The sequence below is a fragment of the Delphinapterus leucas genome, chromosome 13 (assembly GCF_059928025.1).
Source record: "Delphinapterus leucas isolate spDelLeu-1000000601 "Yukka" chromosome 13, BTC_Dleu_Yukka2, whole genome shotgun sequence".
Lineage (NCBI taxonomy): Eukaryota > Metazoa > Chordata > Mammalia > Artiodactyla > Monodontidae > Delphinapterus > Delphinapterus leucas.
Window position 1 is genome coordinate 63235700 of NC_143141.1, and position 18374 is coordinate 63254073.

At 34.8% G+C, this 18374-nt stretch overlaps 1 protein-coding gene across 5 annotated transcripts in view; it reads left to right on the forward strand.

Moving 5' to 3' along the window:
- The window catches only part of SOS1 (SOS Ras/Rac guanine nucleotide exchange factor 1), a 147066-nt gene that overhangs the window by 84170 nt on the left and 44522 nt on the right, over positions 1-18374 (forward strand). For all 5 annotated transcript variants that reach the window (XM_022574017.3, XM_022574019.3, XM_089923258.1 and 2 more), the window contains 2 exons: positions 7295-7405; positions 7480-7578. In XM_022574017.3, the coding sequence (XP_022429725.1) occupies positions 7295-7405; positions 7480-7578 (210 nt within the window). The remainder of the gene's footprint in view (positions 1-7294; positions 7406-7479; positions 7579-18374) is intronic.

Here is an 18374-nt window from a genome sequence, read left to right on the forward strand (position 1 = left end):
GGCCTCTCCCGTTGCGGAGCACAGGCTCCGGACGCGCAGGCTCAGCGGCCATGGCTCACGGGCCCAGCCGCTCCGCGGCATGTGGGATCTTCTCGGACCGGGACACGAACCCGTGTCCCCTGCATTGGCAGGCGGACTCTCAACCACTGCGCCACCAGGGGAGCCCTGAATATTTTTTTTATAAATTTGTTTATCTTATTTATTTTTGGCTGCTTTGGGTCTTCATTGCTGTGCGCAGGCTTTCCTCTAGTTGTGGAGAGCGGGAGCTACTCTTCGTTGCGGTGCACAGGCTTCTCATTGTGGTGGCTTCTCTTGTTGCGGAGCCGGGCTCTAGGTGCGTGGGCTTCAGTAGTTGTGGCACATGGGCTCAGTAGTTGTGGCTTGCAGGCTCTAGAGCACAGGCTCAGTAGTTGTGGTGCACAGGCTTAGTTGTTCTGCGGCATGTAGGATATTCCCGGACCAGGGCTCGAACCCGTGTCTCCTGCATTGGCAGGCAGATTCTTAACTGCTGTGCTCCCAGGGAAGCCCAAGCTACTGAATATTTTAAAAAGCAAACTGTTTTCTTTTTTTAATTTAAAAGGGAAGGTAAACTAAACTTCTCAGCACATAAAATGGGCTTGTATTCAGAAGATAAGAAAAACTAAACAACTGTAAACTCTCTTTAAAATTTAGAAAAATTTATAGATAATAACAAACTTTATTTGATTTTAAAACATTTAGGAAAATCACCAAAAGAATAGAAATACTACCTATATCTTACAATGTACAAGAACTGTAGGAACACTTTTTAATCTTTTCCACTGATCATAGGAAAGAATAATGAAGTAAAGAAAAAGTAAAGTAACCTCATTTAAAATGGCATAGTACAGTTGGCCTTCTGTATCAGCAGATGTGGAACCCAGAGATACAGAGGGCTGACTGTAATATGATGCAAATAAACCCAACTGCATTATACTACTGTTAGTAACTCAGTATATGTAAACTGATGAAACTCGCCTATTTAAAGAAAGTACTTATTTTTTATTTTTAAAAGTCCATTTCTTGCAGCTTGTAGAGACACACCCAAAACAGAACCACAGAAATATTTAAAATAAAGGGATTGGGCTTCCCTGGTGGCGCAGTGGTTGAGAGTCCGCCTGCCAATGCAGAGGATACGGGTTCGTGCCCTGGTCCGGGAAGATCCCACATGCCACGGAGCGGCTATGCCCATGAGCCATGGCCACTGAGCCTGCACGTCTGGAGCCTGTGCTCTGCAACGGGAGAGGCCACAACGGTGAGAGGCCCACATACCGCAAAAAATAAAATAAAGTAAAGGGATTGAAAAGTCAACATATGAAAACAAATAAAGGGAAGCTAGTATATAAATATCAATTGATATAATAAGGAAAAGTAAGCTTGGTGGGGAGGGCATTAGAGAGGAACACTACTTAAATAGGAAAAGGGACAACGTCATGAAGATACAACAATCATGAATGTATGTGTACCTGATTATAAAGCCTCAAAATATAAGAAATAGAAACTGACAGAATTACGAGAAATGGAAAAAAATTTACTATTATGATAGGAAATTGTAGCACATCTCTATCACAAACAGAAAAAAGATTAAGGCTATGGAAGTTAAAATAAGAAAATGAACAGGTTTGATTATGTATATATGGATGATTTTAGATTCATTTCAAGATACCAGTTATATTTACAAAAAGTGGTTACAGTATTAGATAAAAAAGGAAGTCTCAAATATTACATAATAGCATATAAACCATCTTTTTTGACTATGAAATTAAATTAGAAATCACAATAAAAAGTTTTTAAAATACTAGGAAATCTTAAAAATGAATTTCTAAATATCTCATGGATTAAAGAGGCAGTGACAATGAAAATTACAAAATACTTGAAATTGAGCAAAAATGAAAGTACTATATACAAAACCCTGTAAGATGCAACTAAAGCAATGCATAAAGAAAAACTTACAGTTTTAGACATATATTTTAAAAAGTAGATATAACTAAAAATAAATGAGTAAAGGTTTCAATCCAAGAAACAGGAAAGATAATGTAAATTTGAGAGTTGATAATAATAGAAACAACATAAAGGAAGTAATAGAAGAACAGAATTAATGAACTAGAAAGCACACAACAGATAGAACAAAACCTCTAATAATGTTGATCAAGGGAGAAAAAAGGAAAAGCATAAATATTAAGAAGAAAAAGTTATAACTACAGATTGCAACTTTTAAAATCATTCAGGAATGCTGAGATCCATTTGAAAATTTTTGAGAACTGGGATGGAGTGGTTAACTTTTTAAAAAATATAAAATAGGAAAATTGACTTAAGAAATAGATATCCTAAAAAAAAAAAAGAAATAGATATCCTAATTAACTTAAAAACCATTAAAAATTGAATAATCAAATCTATGTTTCAACAAATGACATGAGGCATACACTAAGTATTAGGAGTTTTACCAGTCTTCAAGAACAGTTAACCTTACTCTTTTGAAAGTTGTCCACTGCTCCATTCAGTTTAGAAATAGTACCATAAGGTATTCAGAAGTAAACCCAATAAACATATGCAAGATTTTTGTTAAGAAAACCACAAAATAGATTCGTAAGGAAGATAAAAAATAGGGACACAAAGGGCAACTCAATTTTTTAGGATTATATATCAATACATATAATATCAAAACTGGATAAGAGTAATACAAGAAAGAAATATGAACCACTCTCACATACTGACACAACTGGCAAAGAAAAGTAATCAGTTTATAATCTAAATAAAAACTGTGGCCAGTATGATATATCTTAGGAAGTTTACTCTTAAGTGGTTTGAAATTTTTTTAAAGTTAATGTAATATTTCACATTAACATTAAAATCTCAACAAATAAGAAAAAGCATAGAAAAACATTCATTCAGGAATTTCTTTAAAATGTTGAGCAAAGTAGGAATAGAAGGGACCTTTCTTAATCTAATAAAGGATATCTATCAAAAACCTATAAAAGATCTATTTAATGACTAAGCTGTAGGAGAACGCCACTCACTACTTCTTTTCAGCACTCTAATAGAGATACTAGCCAAAAGACAGAAAAAGAATAGAAAAGACAAAATTGTCCTATTTGTAGTCAACATAATTGTCTACACAGCAAATCCAAGAAAATATATATAGTGTTGTAACTATTAGGCAAGTTCAGTATAGTTGCTAGATAAAAGACCAACATAAAAATTGCTAGCATTACTATACTCAGTTCCAACCAAGTGAATGTATAATATTAAAGGAAAAAGGCTCCATTCTCTCTAGTAACAAAACTATAAGGTATTCAGAAATAAACCCAATAAACATATATATGCAAGACTTTTGTTAAGAAAATCATAAAATAATGATATTCATAAGGAAAATCTGAATAAATGGAAATACCATGTTCATGGAAAGACTCAATATTGTATTGATGCAGTTGTCCCCGAATAATCTATAAATCAGCAAGCTGATCGTAAAATTCATGTGGAAGAATGAAGGGACAAAAATAACAATTTTGAGGAAGAACAAGTTGAGGGAACTTGTCCTATCAGATTTTAAAATTTATTACAAAGCCACAGTAAATACGATTTATTACAAAGCCACATTATTAGTTGTAGATATAGACAATTACTGGAACAGAATAGAGCACCCTGAAAAAGAATACACATACACATGATATGTGACCGAGATTACATTTTAATCAGTAGAGAAATAACAAACTAATTAATGATGCTGGGTCAAAACTGGTTTTCCATGTGGAAAGAAAATATTCCTTCCTTAGCTCACATCATACAGGAAAAACTCTCAGTAGTTTAAATAAAATCTAAAAATGAAAAGCAAAACTTTAGAAGCTCAGAAGAAAATACAGGAGAACATATTTATCACTTTGAAGTAGGAAGGGTTTCTTAAAGAACACATAGAAAGTACAAACCATAAAAGAAGAGATTAAAATTTTTAAACTTTTGTTCACACACAAAAAACCATAAAGTTACGAGAAGCACAAAAGAATGAAATTGAACTCCTTACCTCACACCATATATAAACCTAAGTTCCAAATGGATCAGAGACTTAATATAAGAACTAAAATTATCAAACTCTTAGGAAAAGCATGGCTAAGTCTTCATGACCTTGACTTTGCAAAGGATTCTTAAATATTACACCAAAAGCATGAGTGAGAAAAGAAAAAAATACGTAATTTAGACTTAAAATGTAAAACTTTCGTGCTTCAAAGAGTACCATCAAAAGTGAAAGGACAGCACACAGAATGGGAGAAGATATTTGCAAATCATATGTCTGATAATATCTGATATATTCAGTGTATGTAAAGAACTCTTACAAAAAAGACAACTCAGTTTTTAAATGGTCACAGGATTTGAATAGGAATTTCTCCAAAGAATATATAAAAATGTCCAACAAGCACATGAAAAGATGTTTAGCATCATTAGTCATAAGTAAAATGCAAATCAAAACCATTATGAAATACCACTTCACACTCACTAAGATGGCTAGAATTAAATTTTTAAAATGAAAGGAAAATACCAAGTGTTGGAGAGGATGTGGAGAAATTAGAACCTTCGAACTTTGCTGGTGAGAATGTAAATAAAATGGTACAATTGCTATGGAAAACAGTTCTTCAAAAAATTGAAGAATTACTGTATGATCCAGCAATTCCAAAAGGTTGCATACTGTGTGATTCCTTTTATAGGACTTTCTTGAAATGAAAAAACTATTGAGATGCAGAATAGATCAGTGGTTGCTGGGGGCTAAAGAGGCTATGATGGGAAGGAGGAAGGTGTGGCTATAAAAGGGTGGCAACAAGAGCCATCCTTGTGGTGATGGAAATATTTTATACTTTACTACATCAATGTCAATGGCCAGGTTGTGATATTGCACTATATTGTACTATTCTAAGAGGTTGCCACTGGGGAAAACTGGGTAGTGTGCAGACAGACAGAATCTTTCCGTATTATTTCTTACAACTACATGTGAATCTAAATTATCTCAGAGTAAAAAATTTACCTAAAAAAAGATATATTTATACAGTGGAATATTATACAGAGTTTGAAATAAATGAACTGTAAGGAACTGTATGAATCATATTGGATAAATCATTAAAACAACTGAATATAAAAACCAAATTGCAGAAGAATTTATTGTTACTATGTACATTACAATATTTATATAAAATTTGAAAACATTGCCTTGTTTCTTGATACATATGTAATTATGATATAAAAATATACTTGGAAATAATCAAATTCAGGATAGTGATTTCCTCTGGGGATTAGCAGGAGAGGAAATTACCTTCTGAAAGGGAGCTCAGGAGGATCAATTACATCTCTACTGTTTTATTTCTTTAAAAAAAAGAAAGGTGAAGTGTTATAAAATGTTGAGCTCTTTTTGAGCTAGATGGTGAATATGGTTGTTAAACTGTTTTCTGTACTTTTCTGTATGTTTAGAATAGTCTGTATTTTTAACTGTTAATACACAGTTGTGTGTATCAATAATTAAATTTTTAAATGAATCTTATAAGTATTGCATTTAACCAGTAAACTGATCATAATATCATCTATTAATTTATACGAGGATGCTTAGAAGTGCTTGCCATTCTATAAATTTATCCTCAATAATAAAACTATGTGATAAGAGCTTGGATTTCCAGTTAGTTGTCAGTTTTTTTCTCTCTTGAAATTAGCTATTTTAGAATAATACTAGATACCATTTATTCACCGCTTAATATGTGCATACGCTATTGCAAGCACTTTGTGTGTATCTCATTTAATTCCTAAAACAACTCCTTGAAGTATATATCATCTACATTTTCCAGTGAGGAAACTTGGCTTAGAGAGAGTAAATGTTGATAGTTTGTCAGAGGTCACACAGCTAGTAAGTAGTACAATCAGAAGTGGAACCTGAGTGTCTCTGATGCTAGAGTCATGCTTTTAAGCCACTACACTGTCTGTATAGTCTTTACTTTATATGTGTAATTGTCATAAAAATTCTATAATAGAGTTTATTGAAAGGGGAGGAGGACAAACATTATCTGCTCTATATAAGTTCATGAATTCAAGAGACCCAAGATAAAAGCATCCAATCACATTTTTATTCCTCTCTCGCATCCAGTCTATTCATAACCTGACTCCCTCCTGCTGTTATTGTTGAAAACCTACTATCCATTCCTGTAAGATCTGCAATGGACTGCAATTTCCATTGTTATATTATTACAGAAATTTTCAGTTGAGAAGACAGTTGAAGGAATTGAAATGGCTCAAGGAATTTAGGATGACTTGGAACTTTATATCCCATATTGCATTTCACAGAGAACAGAACTGGGGTCTTCTGATTTCTGATCTTGTGTTGTTATTATTGAATCTTTCCTTAAAGAAAACAGTCTGAGAAACAACATAAAGGGTAATTTAAAAATAAACATTTGTTCTGTCATTCACTCCTAACTTCATTCTTCTGCAGTCCTCCACTAGATGTCCTCTTCCTCTTTCTAGAATTACCCTTCATAGAAATGAGCTCTTGCTAGAATCTATAATACCATCTTCATAATAGTTTGGGCTTTTTGGCTTTTTATTTTTACCTGGAATAGAGCACAGGATGGCGGAGAGTAGAAATCCTACCTCCTGATAAAATCACAGTACCTACTCTTTTTTTCCTCAGGAATCAGCAAAACCAGTAGATTCTAACCTTTAGAATTGTTTAGTTTATTAATCATTGGTGATGGTAAAATTTTTGGGCAATTTGGATTAAATTTTTATTTAATTGTTTTGTGAAAAATGTGCCAATGAATTTTAGATGATATAAACAATTACCTCTGGCTTGCAGAATGTGTAAGTAAGTCTATGAACAAGAAATAACCACGAGGAAATAAATGTCTGGCACCAATATTCTAAATGTTTATACTTTACCTGGTTGTGGATATCTATGTTCTTTATTATTCAGGCTACACTTCGTTTTCCAGATCTAAAAATCCCCCCATTCTTTTGACTATGTTTGTTGATAATACTCTACTAGAACCCTTTCATGAGAGGTGTCATAACATATAAGAATCCCATTACTCATCAGAAAGAATGGATTTACTTTCTTAATTGAGAATATTAGGTTTATTCTGTTAAAATTAATAGCAATGTAATTTTGTTTAGAGGCTTTAAAAGACATATATAATTGTGCAGGCATAGGTGTGCCCATAATTTAATCTTTTTGTGTTTATGGTGGTAGGTCATTTATACTTTACCTTGGAGAAAGATTATTTATGTTTTGCCTTCTTTATTTTCTAAGGAACTGGCATTTGATCCATATGAATCATATGCTCGAGATATTTTACGACCTGGTTTTCATGATCGTTTCCTTAGTCAGTTATCAAAGCCTGGAGCGGCACTCTATTTGCAGGTATAGTAGTTTTTAGATCAAGATATATGATGTCTGAAAAGTAAACTTAAAAATTAAATCACTTTGTTTTCTAGTCAATAGGCGAAGGTTTCAAAGAAGCTGTTCAATATGTTTTACCCAGGCTACTTCTAGCCCCTGTTTACCACTGTCTACATTACTTTGAACTTCTGAAGGTAAGAAAACTTTCTTCTACTTTTAAAATATTCAAGTGTGTTACAGTTTTTTACCAGTTCATTTGTGTGTGAATCATTATGTGAGCGCTCATGAACATGTCTGTATCTATTTTCTTTCTAGTTAAGAAGCAAATGTAAATGAATCTACAGAAGAGTGGCATATTTTCTCCGGTTTCAATAGGGAATTTTAAAGCAATCATCAGATATTTTTATCTTGTGCCCTTACTTTTTGTTTACATGGTCGAATGTTTGGAAACAACCTTGTATTTATGCATCCAAGTCTCCGTTTTGGGACCTCAGCAGATTCAGGGACTTAGATGAGGAACCAGTGTGGGGATAATGCCAAAGTAATGGAGAAGATTAATCACCTAATTTTCGTAGCTTAAGTTTGCAACTGTGTCTGTAGAACTGCTTACTGTTACTTTAGAAGCAGTGAACTATAGTAATCCTAGTAAAAAATTCCCATTTGATTAAAATACTCAATTTAAAAAGCACCAAAAAGAAAAGGTTGTGCTTTTTCTCCCTCTTGTCCTATTATGCACTGAAATTAACTAGGGAAAAGGGAACCTTAGTCTGTATAAATTATAATTCAATAGTGTAGCTCCAGGTGATTTACTTTTAAATATCTTATGTATCTAATGATGTCTGCTTTGGATTATGGATAATATGTCCTAAAAAAAATCAAAATTTTTTCAAAAATTTTAAATAATGAATGAGATAATAAAGATATTCTATTTAATGAACTAACCCCATAAATACAAAATAAGACATGCATTAATACTATTATGATTTCTTTAGTTTTTAAAAGAATGTTTTATTAAAGAAAAATTCTATTATCATGATTTTGTTATGAAGCATGTATTATTAGAAATCAGATTTATAGTTTGCAGGAGTACATGAAGGCTCTCTATAATGAATCAATGAATGAATAGAAAGCCTGAATTTAGTAAACTGGAGGAACTCAGATTCTTACATTTTCCTTCCATTTTCCCAGGTCTCTCTACATTGTAGTAATTTGGAGTTCAGTTAGATTTGTTAAGTAGGAATGTTTGAAGTAGGAAAGGACTAAGGAAGTTAAAGGACTTGATCACCAGGCAGAATTATGGAGCTCTTAGCTCTCTGTTCTAGGCTGCAAACAGAATACCATTTATGGTCTTCGGTAATATAGGATGATTATTTTAAGAGGATAATCAAGAGGAAGCATTTGGTGTGTAAAATCATTCTTTATAAAAATTCATTATGACAAATCATAACCTCAGAATGGGACATTTGCAAACAAGTTTATTATATAGATCCCTTCCTCATAATGGAATCTGTAATAATGAGATTTTTACCTGAGACTACAATGAAATTCTGATGGATTAAAGGCCATATGAAACCTTGAAGCAGTCATTAATTAATAAGTAAGAACAAGAAGCTTTGATGAAGTTTCAGAAGGCTATAAAACCTAACCATCTTAATAGTGTAAGAGAAATTAATTATTTACTCCCCCAAGTATAGGCAATTAAAGTTTTAAATATTATAAGTTATGGTAATAAAACTTTTTTAAATTAAATTAATTTATTTATTTTTGGGTGTGTTAGGTCTTCATTGCTGTGTGCAGGCTTTCTCTAGTTGTGGCGAGTGGGGGCTACTCTTCGTTGCCGTGTGCAGGCTTCTCATTGCGGTGGCTCCTCTTGTTCAGAGCTCTAGGCGCGTGGGCTTCAGTAGTTGCAGCACGTGGGCTCAGTAGTTGTGTCTCATAGGCTCTAGAGCGCAGGCTCAGTAGTTGTGGCGCTTGAGCTTAGCTGCTCCACGGCATGTGGGACCTTCCCGGACCAGGGCTCGAACCCATGTCCCCTGCATTGGCAGGCGGATTCTTAACTACTGCACCACCAGCAGAGTCGCCCAAATTTTTATTTTATAATTGCGTCAATCAGCAATTTAAAAGATTTCTACTGGTAAGCACATGTATTCCTAGTTCATATTACTGCCTAAATTTCATTGCAAAATTAAACAGTATATTGAGCAGGAAACTTTGCCCAATTAATTCTACAAATTGTCATCCCTCCTTTTTATTCTGCATTCCCTCAGGACTAATGTACTGTTTGTATTTATTATCTTTAATTTGTATTTGTTGGTATGTTGCTTAAATAGTTTTATTGAGCAGTATTTCAAAGTGTATTCTATACAATGCTAGTCCCATAAGATACTCTAAATTAAAAGTTTGGGGGAAGGAATTCCCTGGCGGTCCAGTGGTTAGGACTCCATGCTCTCACTGCCGAGGGCCTGGCTTCAGTCCCTGGCCAGGGAACTAAGATCCCACAAGCCATGCAGTGCAGCCAAAAAGAAAAATATGTTTGGGAGAAATGTTCAGTGGTCAGATACGTTTGGGGAACACTGTATCCTTAATTATACTCCTAGAAATTTTCAGTGTACATTAGAATATTAAAGTCTTTGTGAAAGTGTGAAATAAAGCAATCTAAAGCAATTAATTCCCAAATTAATTAGACCATGGAACCCTTTGAAACTGTAATGTATTTCTGGAGGTTACTTTGGGAACCTATCATAGAATTCCTCCATCAGAAGAACTGAAAGACCTTCTAACACTTAATGGTCTAAGATTTTTTCCAGTAACGTGATTCTCACTAACTAAATTTTTTTCCTCTGGGTATTGTCATAACTTCAAGTGCCAGTGTGGACTAGGTGATTCTGGACTCAACAGTGATTAAATAAAATCATCTCAGTGGGAAGCAGCAAAATGCTAAGACGTCGATAACAATTGGAAACTAACCATAATTTATCTATGGTATGGAGTGGCTTTTGAAAGACTAGATAGGACTCTGATTTTTTTTTCTGACTCTAGCCTGGTAGCCTACTAGCTGAGTAGCCTGTAACAAGTCACCTCACCTTTTGAGCTCTGGTTTTCTTATCTGTGAAATGCTCTTATCTCACTGGGTTTTTCTGTCAACCAAGAGAACGTATGTAAAAGTACTTCATATGCAGTAAAAAATATAAATACTGAGTATTGTCATTACTAGAAAATGTTCTTCTTGTCTTGCAGATATCTTAAACTAACATTTTACTACCTTCATCTTTCACCACTTCCCCACTTCTCCTGCCTGCCCAAATTTGTATTCCATTTCTTTGTTGATCAGCTCAGATCCCTTCACCAGAAGCCTCAGTACCATCTTTGATTCTTCTCAGTCCCTTATTAGCAGAACATCATGATTTGATTCCAGAAATGATTCTGGAATCCAGTCTATTCTCCTATTCCACTGACACTGCCTTAGTCCAGACCCTCAGTATGTCTTTCCTGGGTTACTGTAGCAGTTTCCTATATGGTCTTTGTGTCTCATGGAACTCCCAGTTTGAAAAGTGCAGTTGGTACCCTGTGAAGTGGGACACAAAGTCTAAATTCTTTAGCCTCTCTCCAGCCTCACCTTTCAATACTTGATGTTACTTTCCTTATGCTTTAGCAATAAAAAATTTCCGAGCAGCTCTGGATATGTCAAATCTGTTCAGGATTCCATATCTTTCTTTTTTTCTATTTTCCTGGAATTTTGCTTCTATTTCTACCTTCCCGTTTCATCTGAAAAATTCCTGCTTGTCAAAGAGTTTGTTCAAATGTTGGTTCTCCATCAAGTTTCCCTTGGTTTCCTAGGCTGATCCTTTGACTAAGCTCCTTTATTCTCTTCGTACCTCTTTATAGAACATGTCCCATTTTTACTGTCTACCTTGTCATTAGACTGTATACTCCATAAAGAATGGAACTGAGCCCTATGTATATTTGAATTCTCATGCCTCGTAGTGTTTGGCACTTAGACATTCCATAAATGCTTGTTAAAAAGTGAATAGCAAAAGTAAAGTAAGTTTTCCTTGCAATTCCTATAAATGTTTTATATTTGTAGGAATAGTTTAACTGTAAACATAATAACATATATGTATATAATTACATATATATTGCATATATATACATAATATGTATATAATTACATTTATTTTGGAAACTTAGAATGCCTTCAACTTTACAAATTCAGAAAATAAAAGTTTAGTTATTAATAGTATGACTTTAATGCCACTGAAACTGGAAAAAAGAAATACTTCTCCCCCTTCCCCTGCCCCCCACCAGCAAGTTAGTTTGCAGTCAAGTCTTTGGAACCTTTGATTAATTTTTTTCACATTAAAGTTAATTTTTATGAAGTTAAAAAAAAACAAAAAAACTTCCTTTGTGTCCTTTTGAAAACCTCATTGTTCCAGTAATTTGATTTTTCTATGTGAAGTTTAATTTGCTTTATTAAACCAATTTAGAGTTGTTTCTTGGGGCTAAGTAAATATGTTGGCCAGTATTTTGAAGGTTACCAAATCAGTACATTGTTCAGTTCATCAAAAATGTTAACTGTTTCTTTGTTCTTAGATATATTATTTTATCCTCTTACGGTATACTCAGACAAATGTTAGAAAAAAATCATCCAGGTTGATTTTGAGCCAATCAGTTCCCTAGAAAATTACCTGTTCTCTTTCCAATATGCTGGGTACATATAACCTAGGGGAAAGTAAGTCTCCCTCAATTTAAAAAATCAGGTTCAAATCTATATTGTTATTTGTGCATTAGTGTGTTAGTTTCCGAGGGCTGCTAGAGCAAAGCACCACAGACTGAGTGGCTTAAAAACAACAGAAATTTATTCTTTCACAGTTCTGGAGACAAAAAGTCCAAAATTAGGGTGTTGGCAGGACCATACTCTTTATAAAAAAGCCTCTAGGGAAGAATTCTTACTGCCTTTTCTTGGCCTCTGGTGTATCCCAGCAATCCTTGGCATCCCTTGGCTTATAAATGCCTTCACTTCAATCTTTGCCTCCATCTTCATATCACTTTCTTCATATCTTCATATTCTTCTCTGTTACCTCCGCATCCAAATCTCTTTCCTTTCTCGTAAAATGCCAAGTCAGTGGATGTAGGACCCACCCTAATCCAATGTGACCTCATCTCAACTTGATTATATCTGCAAAGACCCAATGTTCTTTTTTTTTGAATTTATTTAATTTATTTTTGGCTGCGTTGGATCTTTGTTGCTGCGCACGGGCTTTCTCCAGTTGCGGCGAGTGGGGGCTACTCTTTGTTGTGGTGCGTGGACTTCTCATTGCGGTGGCTTCTCTTGTTGCGGAGCATGGGCTCTAGGCACATGGGCTTCAGTAGTTGTGGCTCGCGGGCTCAGTAGTTGTGGCTCATGGGCTCTAGAGCACAGGCTCAGTAGTTGTGGTGCATGGGCTTAGTTGCTCCACGGCATGTGGGATCCTCCCGGACTAGGGCTCAAACCCGTGTCCCCTGCATTGGCAGGCAGACTCTTAACCACTGCGCCACCAGGGAAACCCAAGACCCAATTTTCAAATAAGATTATGTTCACAGGTACCATGTGTAGAACTTTTTGGGGGAACACAATTCAACCCATTACAGTTAGTTTTTGGTATACTATAAAAATTAAATTCATTTTTGTTTTTCTGATTCTCCAGTGTACATTGGCTTTCTTAAACCCATAAAAATATATTTTTTGCATGGGCCAATTAATCATTTCCTCCTGATCTTAGATTTTAACATTTAATTTCAGTCCAGCAAAAATCTAGTGAAAAGCCAACAACTGCAGTATTTTTCAAATAGATGGATTATAAGCAGCTAATAACTCATGGGAATTCAAAATTACTAACCATCTTCTGAATAAGACTAAATGTACATAACTGAGGTTGGGGTTATCATGTATGCTTTCCCTTAAATGAAAAAATAATAGAAAATTTAACACTTAAAACCTCCATACCTGTCTTAGGTTTCATTGATAATAAAAAGTACAAGATTAGGAAAATAATTGAGAGAAACATGTCCAGGTTTAATTTTAACACATCACAACAACCCTCAGTTTTTAGGTAAGATTATTAAATTAAGAACCAATGGAATAGTAAATATTTTAGTGGATGTTAATTCGTTATAACATTGCAGTGCTTGTCTTGATCACATGCTTTACTTTAGAAAATAAGAGACACTAAAGACTTTAATCTGAATGTTCACATGGTTAGACACTTGCTATATGTTAAAATTTAACATTAAAATTTCTAGTATTCCTAGATTTTTGTGTACTGACTGACTCGAAGAATAGTCCTTAACATTTCCCCTTAGCATCATAAATATTGCCAAAATTGTAGCCTCAAATGCTTATGTACAGAACTGTGGGAAAGGGTTACAGATAAGAACTTAGAACTGAATGGTGCAGTGAGTGGGAAACTTAGGCTCAAGAACTGAGAAATGTTAAAAGTAGGAGACATTTTTCCTCCCAGAGTAGTTTTTTTTTTTCAGTATATAAAACAAATTGGAAAAGGCAAACATAAATTGTGCTACATCATTCACTTTAAACACCCACTAATGGCCTTCACATAGTGCACCAGAAACTCTTGTAAAGAAATATGCTCTGCAGACCCCTACTACAGGTATCTTGTATGCATTTGTTAATGGCTTTGGTTTGTTGCTTTTTCAGTTTGGGAGCTGGACAAGTATCAAACATCTTCTACTCTAGATAATGTTTTATCTACTTTTTTCATGTTCTGCATCTGGTTTAATTGCTCTATGCTTCAGACCATTTTTTTATACTGCCCATGAGCTGATGCTTAATACCAGCAATAAGAGGAGATTTAGAAAACATAGCTTCTCTCTGAGTATCATAAAAATAAGTCCAGAAGAGGTCTGTCTAGCTTCCATTCCTTTGAACTAGCTTTCTAAATTTAGAAATTCTTTTCCAGAAACCATAGGCTCAAAGCAGTGAGCTAAGTAGTATCATATCTGACCACAGATGTTGAATGCCTAAAGTTAAACATAGAATAGTATAATTCAGGAGCCATTATAAACAAATAGCTGCCTAATATATTACTCCAGCGTTAAAATTTTAAATCAACTAAACTGCTTTAAGGAACATTCATAGTTTTGGTGATTTTTTTTCTCTGATAAGAAAAGAGAGATGGTTTTGAAAGGTATTTTATTCCATAAATGAGATTATCCTAACATTTTTTTAGGGTTGATTTCCTGTTTAAAGTTTCAAACTCTTGTCACCTTTCAGATTTTAACTTGCTTTTACATTACTGCATTTTCTGCCATTTTTCTCTCATTTCCTCTTTCTGGAACTCCAATTACATGTATGTAGAACTACTTTATGTTGTCCCACAGATCTCTGAGACTGTTCATTTTTCTTAAATCTTTGTTCTTCAGAGTGGTAATTTCTATTGATCTGTCAATAGAATTGTTAGTTACTATACTTACTCTAGAATTTCCATTTAGATTTTGTTTTATAGTTTCCAGAGACTCCCTATCTGTCCACTCAATAAGACCATGTTTTCCTTTGATTTTTTGAATATGATCACAAAAGCTACTTTGAAGTCTTTCCTAAACCCGCATCTGGGCCGCTTGGAGTCAGTTTCTATTAACTGGGTTTTTTTCCTCGAATATGGGTCACATTTTCCCAGTTTTTTTGCTAGTTAACAACTCTGGATTCTGTTGTGTTGAGGATTTCTGTGGTTCCCTTTGTGGGTTTTGGTTTTCGTTTTGTTGTGGATTGTTGGGTTTTTATTCTAGTAGTAGACAGTTAACTTTTCTGGACTCAACTGCAAATTTGTCTCTTCTGTGTTGTGCAGCAGCTAATATCTCTGTATCACTTTTTAGGATTTCCATACGCTGCTTTTTTAGCTTGACTCTTTACTGTCTTCCTTACACATGTATGATTTGACAGACTAAATGGGCAGAGATAGTGTTCAAATTTGGGGACTCAGTATCTGGTTCCCTTACACCTGGAGACTCCCCCTTAATTTCCAGCCACTCTGCCAGCCTCAGACTCTATTCCCTGGCACCTTAAACCAGTAAGTCTTCAGCTTTCTGCTCTCTGAGCTATGTACAGTTGGGGAATAAACTCAGTTTAAGAAAAGCAGAACCTATCCATTATAGCTCTGTCTTTCAATAGTAGATTCCTCTTTGGTCTCTGCCTACTTTTTTGCTAGACTCCCTGGGGTCTTTTCATGCATGCAGAGTTTAGGAGTCAACCAGGCATTTAGGTAGAGTTTATTCTTAGATTTTGTGTCTCAACCCTTCTGCAATTCATTCACTTCCAGATTTCCCCCTTCAGTTTCCTTTTAAATTCTGCTCTCTTTCATCTCTAGTGTGTGAAGCTCCTCTTCTCCTCTCCTTCTTCCTCACTGTCATCATGGGAGGTTGGAGAAAGCCCTAATCCCACAAGTGTACAGTTTCTAGTTGCAGCTTTTCAAGAGCAATAGTATTTCTGGCTTATGCTTTCTTTCAGATTTTTTCCAGTGCCTGTAAATATTTTTAATCTCTTGTTTAGATTGAATAATTGTTATCTACAGAGGGTTTTCAAGACTTCTTCACTTCACCACCATTACTGGAAGTTCTTGTATTTTTATAGCTCTTCTTTTATTTTTTTTTTTTTATTTTAGCGGTACTCGGGCCTCTCACTGCCGTGGCCCCTCCCGTTGCGGAGCACAGGCTCCGGACACGCAGGCCCAGCGGCCATGGCCCACGGGCCCAGCCGCTCCAAGGCATGTGGGATCCTCCCGGACCGGGGCACGAACCCGTGTCCCCTGCATCGGCAGGCGGACTCCCAACCACTGCGCCACCAGGGAAGCCCTATAGCTCTTCTTCAGTATTTGTTATGGCTTTGCTGTCTGTAACAATAGGAAGGGGGTACAGTGAAGGGCTGCAACTCATATTCCACAAGTAGGCAAGAGAGCTGCTAATGTTAGAAAATGTATTCTAATAGATTTAAAGATATGAGTAGCTGGATCCTGTTTAAAATACAGTTTGAATATTGGGCATGTTTTAAAATTGGTTGCATTGATTTTTTTTAATTGCTTTATTTGTTCTTAGATCATCCTTTATCTTTTTCCTCACCTAGATGACATGCTTGAGCTTAAAATATTCCCATACAGAAACAGTACACAAATTTAATCCAATTAGCAGGAACTCTAAAAACGTTTTACAATTATCTAGGATTGTTACAATCTGAAAACATAATAGTGATACTTAGAAACATATTTCCCTGTTTTACTTTTTTTGCTGTTGTGTTATGACTTCTTCATCAAATAAACATTGTGGTATTCAATTTTTTTTCCCCTTTTTTAGCTGGAAATTCACCAAACTCTCTCCTTTTCTTTAAAAAGCTAAAAATAAAAATAAATTTGGCCTTACTATAAAAAAGTGATTCTAAGTCACAATGAAGGGAGCTTGGTAACGTTATTCACCAGCATTTTGGCCTTCCAGTTATAGCGCAGTTTCCTTCTTCTTTTTTTAAGGTGTAAGATCTTTTCTTTCATTAAGTGCTTCTCTATTTTAAAAAGTTTTCAGGGACTTCCCTGGTGGTCCAGTGGTTAAGACTTTGCCTTCCACTGCAGGGGGTGCAGTTTCGATCCCCGGTCAGGGAGCTAAGATCCCACATGCCTCGCCTCGCAGCCAAAAGAACAAAACAAAACAGAAGCAATACTATAACAAATTCAATAAAGACTTTAAAAAATGGTCCATATTTTAAAAAATCTTTAAAAAATAAAAGTTTTCAGAATTTCTAATACTCTAATATTTAACTGGTAATAGATAATAGTAAATAATACTTTTATCATTATCTGTCTCTATCATTGTTTTTTTTCATAAATGTATTTATTTATTATTTTATTTTTGGCTGCATTGGGTCTTCGTTGCCGTGTGTGGGCTTTCTCTATTTGCGGCGAGCGGGGGCTACTCTTCATTGAGGTGCGCAGGCTTCTCACTGCGGTGGCTTCTCTTGTTGCGGAGCACGGGCTGTAGGCGCACAGGCTTCAGTAGTTGTGGCACGCAGGCTCAGTAGTTGTGGCTTGTGGGGTCTTCCCAGACCAGGGCTCGAACCCATGTCCCCTGCATTGGCAGGCAGATTCTTAACCACTGCACCACCAGGGAAGCCCCTGTCTCTATCATTCTTTTAATCATATATACTGAAAAACTTTTTCATAGACAGTTTTAATTCCTATTACATATATTTAAATGTTTATATTAATTGCAATTTTCCACCTGTCTGGATAGCAAAGAAAGACAAAAGAGATTAAATCCAATTTAGCAAAATCTTAAAAACTGCCAAATATGGATGAAGTATATGAGTATTCATCATTTTATTCTCTCTACTTTTAAGTATTTTGTCAATTTTTATAATAAAAATTATAAATACCCATTTTAATTAATTTAAGAAACCCCAAATAAAACTATATAAAATAACTATAAACTTCAGCTAGTATTAAAAAAAATTTTTTTTAATTACAAACTTTAAACTCACTGAATCAACAGTATTTTTTGTTTTCCCTTCTCTTGGTCAAATCTTTTTAAAATTAATATTTGAAATCTCAATAGATAAAGTATGATGCCATTTACTTTTTAAAACCATAAAATCTTGTCATACGATTTCTTTGGTAATTGCACATTTCAGACTAGAAATTGAACTTACCATCAGTCTGATTGCTAAAGCCATTAAAAGCCCATTTTAAGAGAGAAGATAGGTACAGTATACAGAAAGTTGAAGAGCAGATATTTAGCTAAAAGCATTAAATTATTTTTTTTTAAAAACAGCTTTATTGAGATATAATTTACATGCCACAGTGTTCTCTATTAAAATATACTTTTTTTGTTTGTTTGTTTGTTTTCAAATTATTTCCGCTCCCAAGTACCTGTAGGGGAGAAAGTTTTTTCCTCAACCCTCTTAGAGTCTCTGGCTGGGTCTGAAAAGGAGACTGACAAAGATTAACAGGAGAAAAGC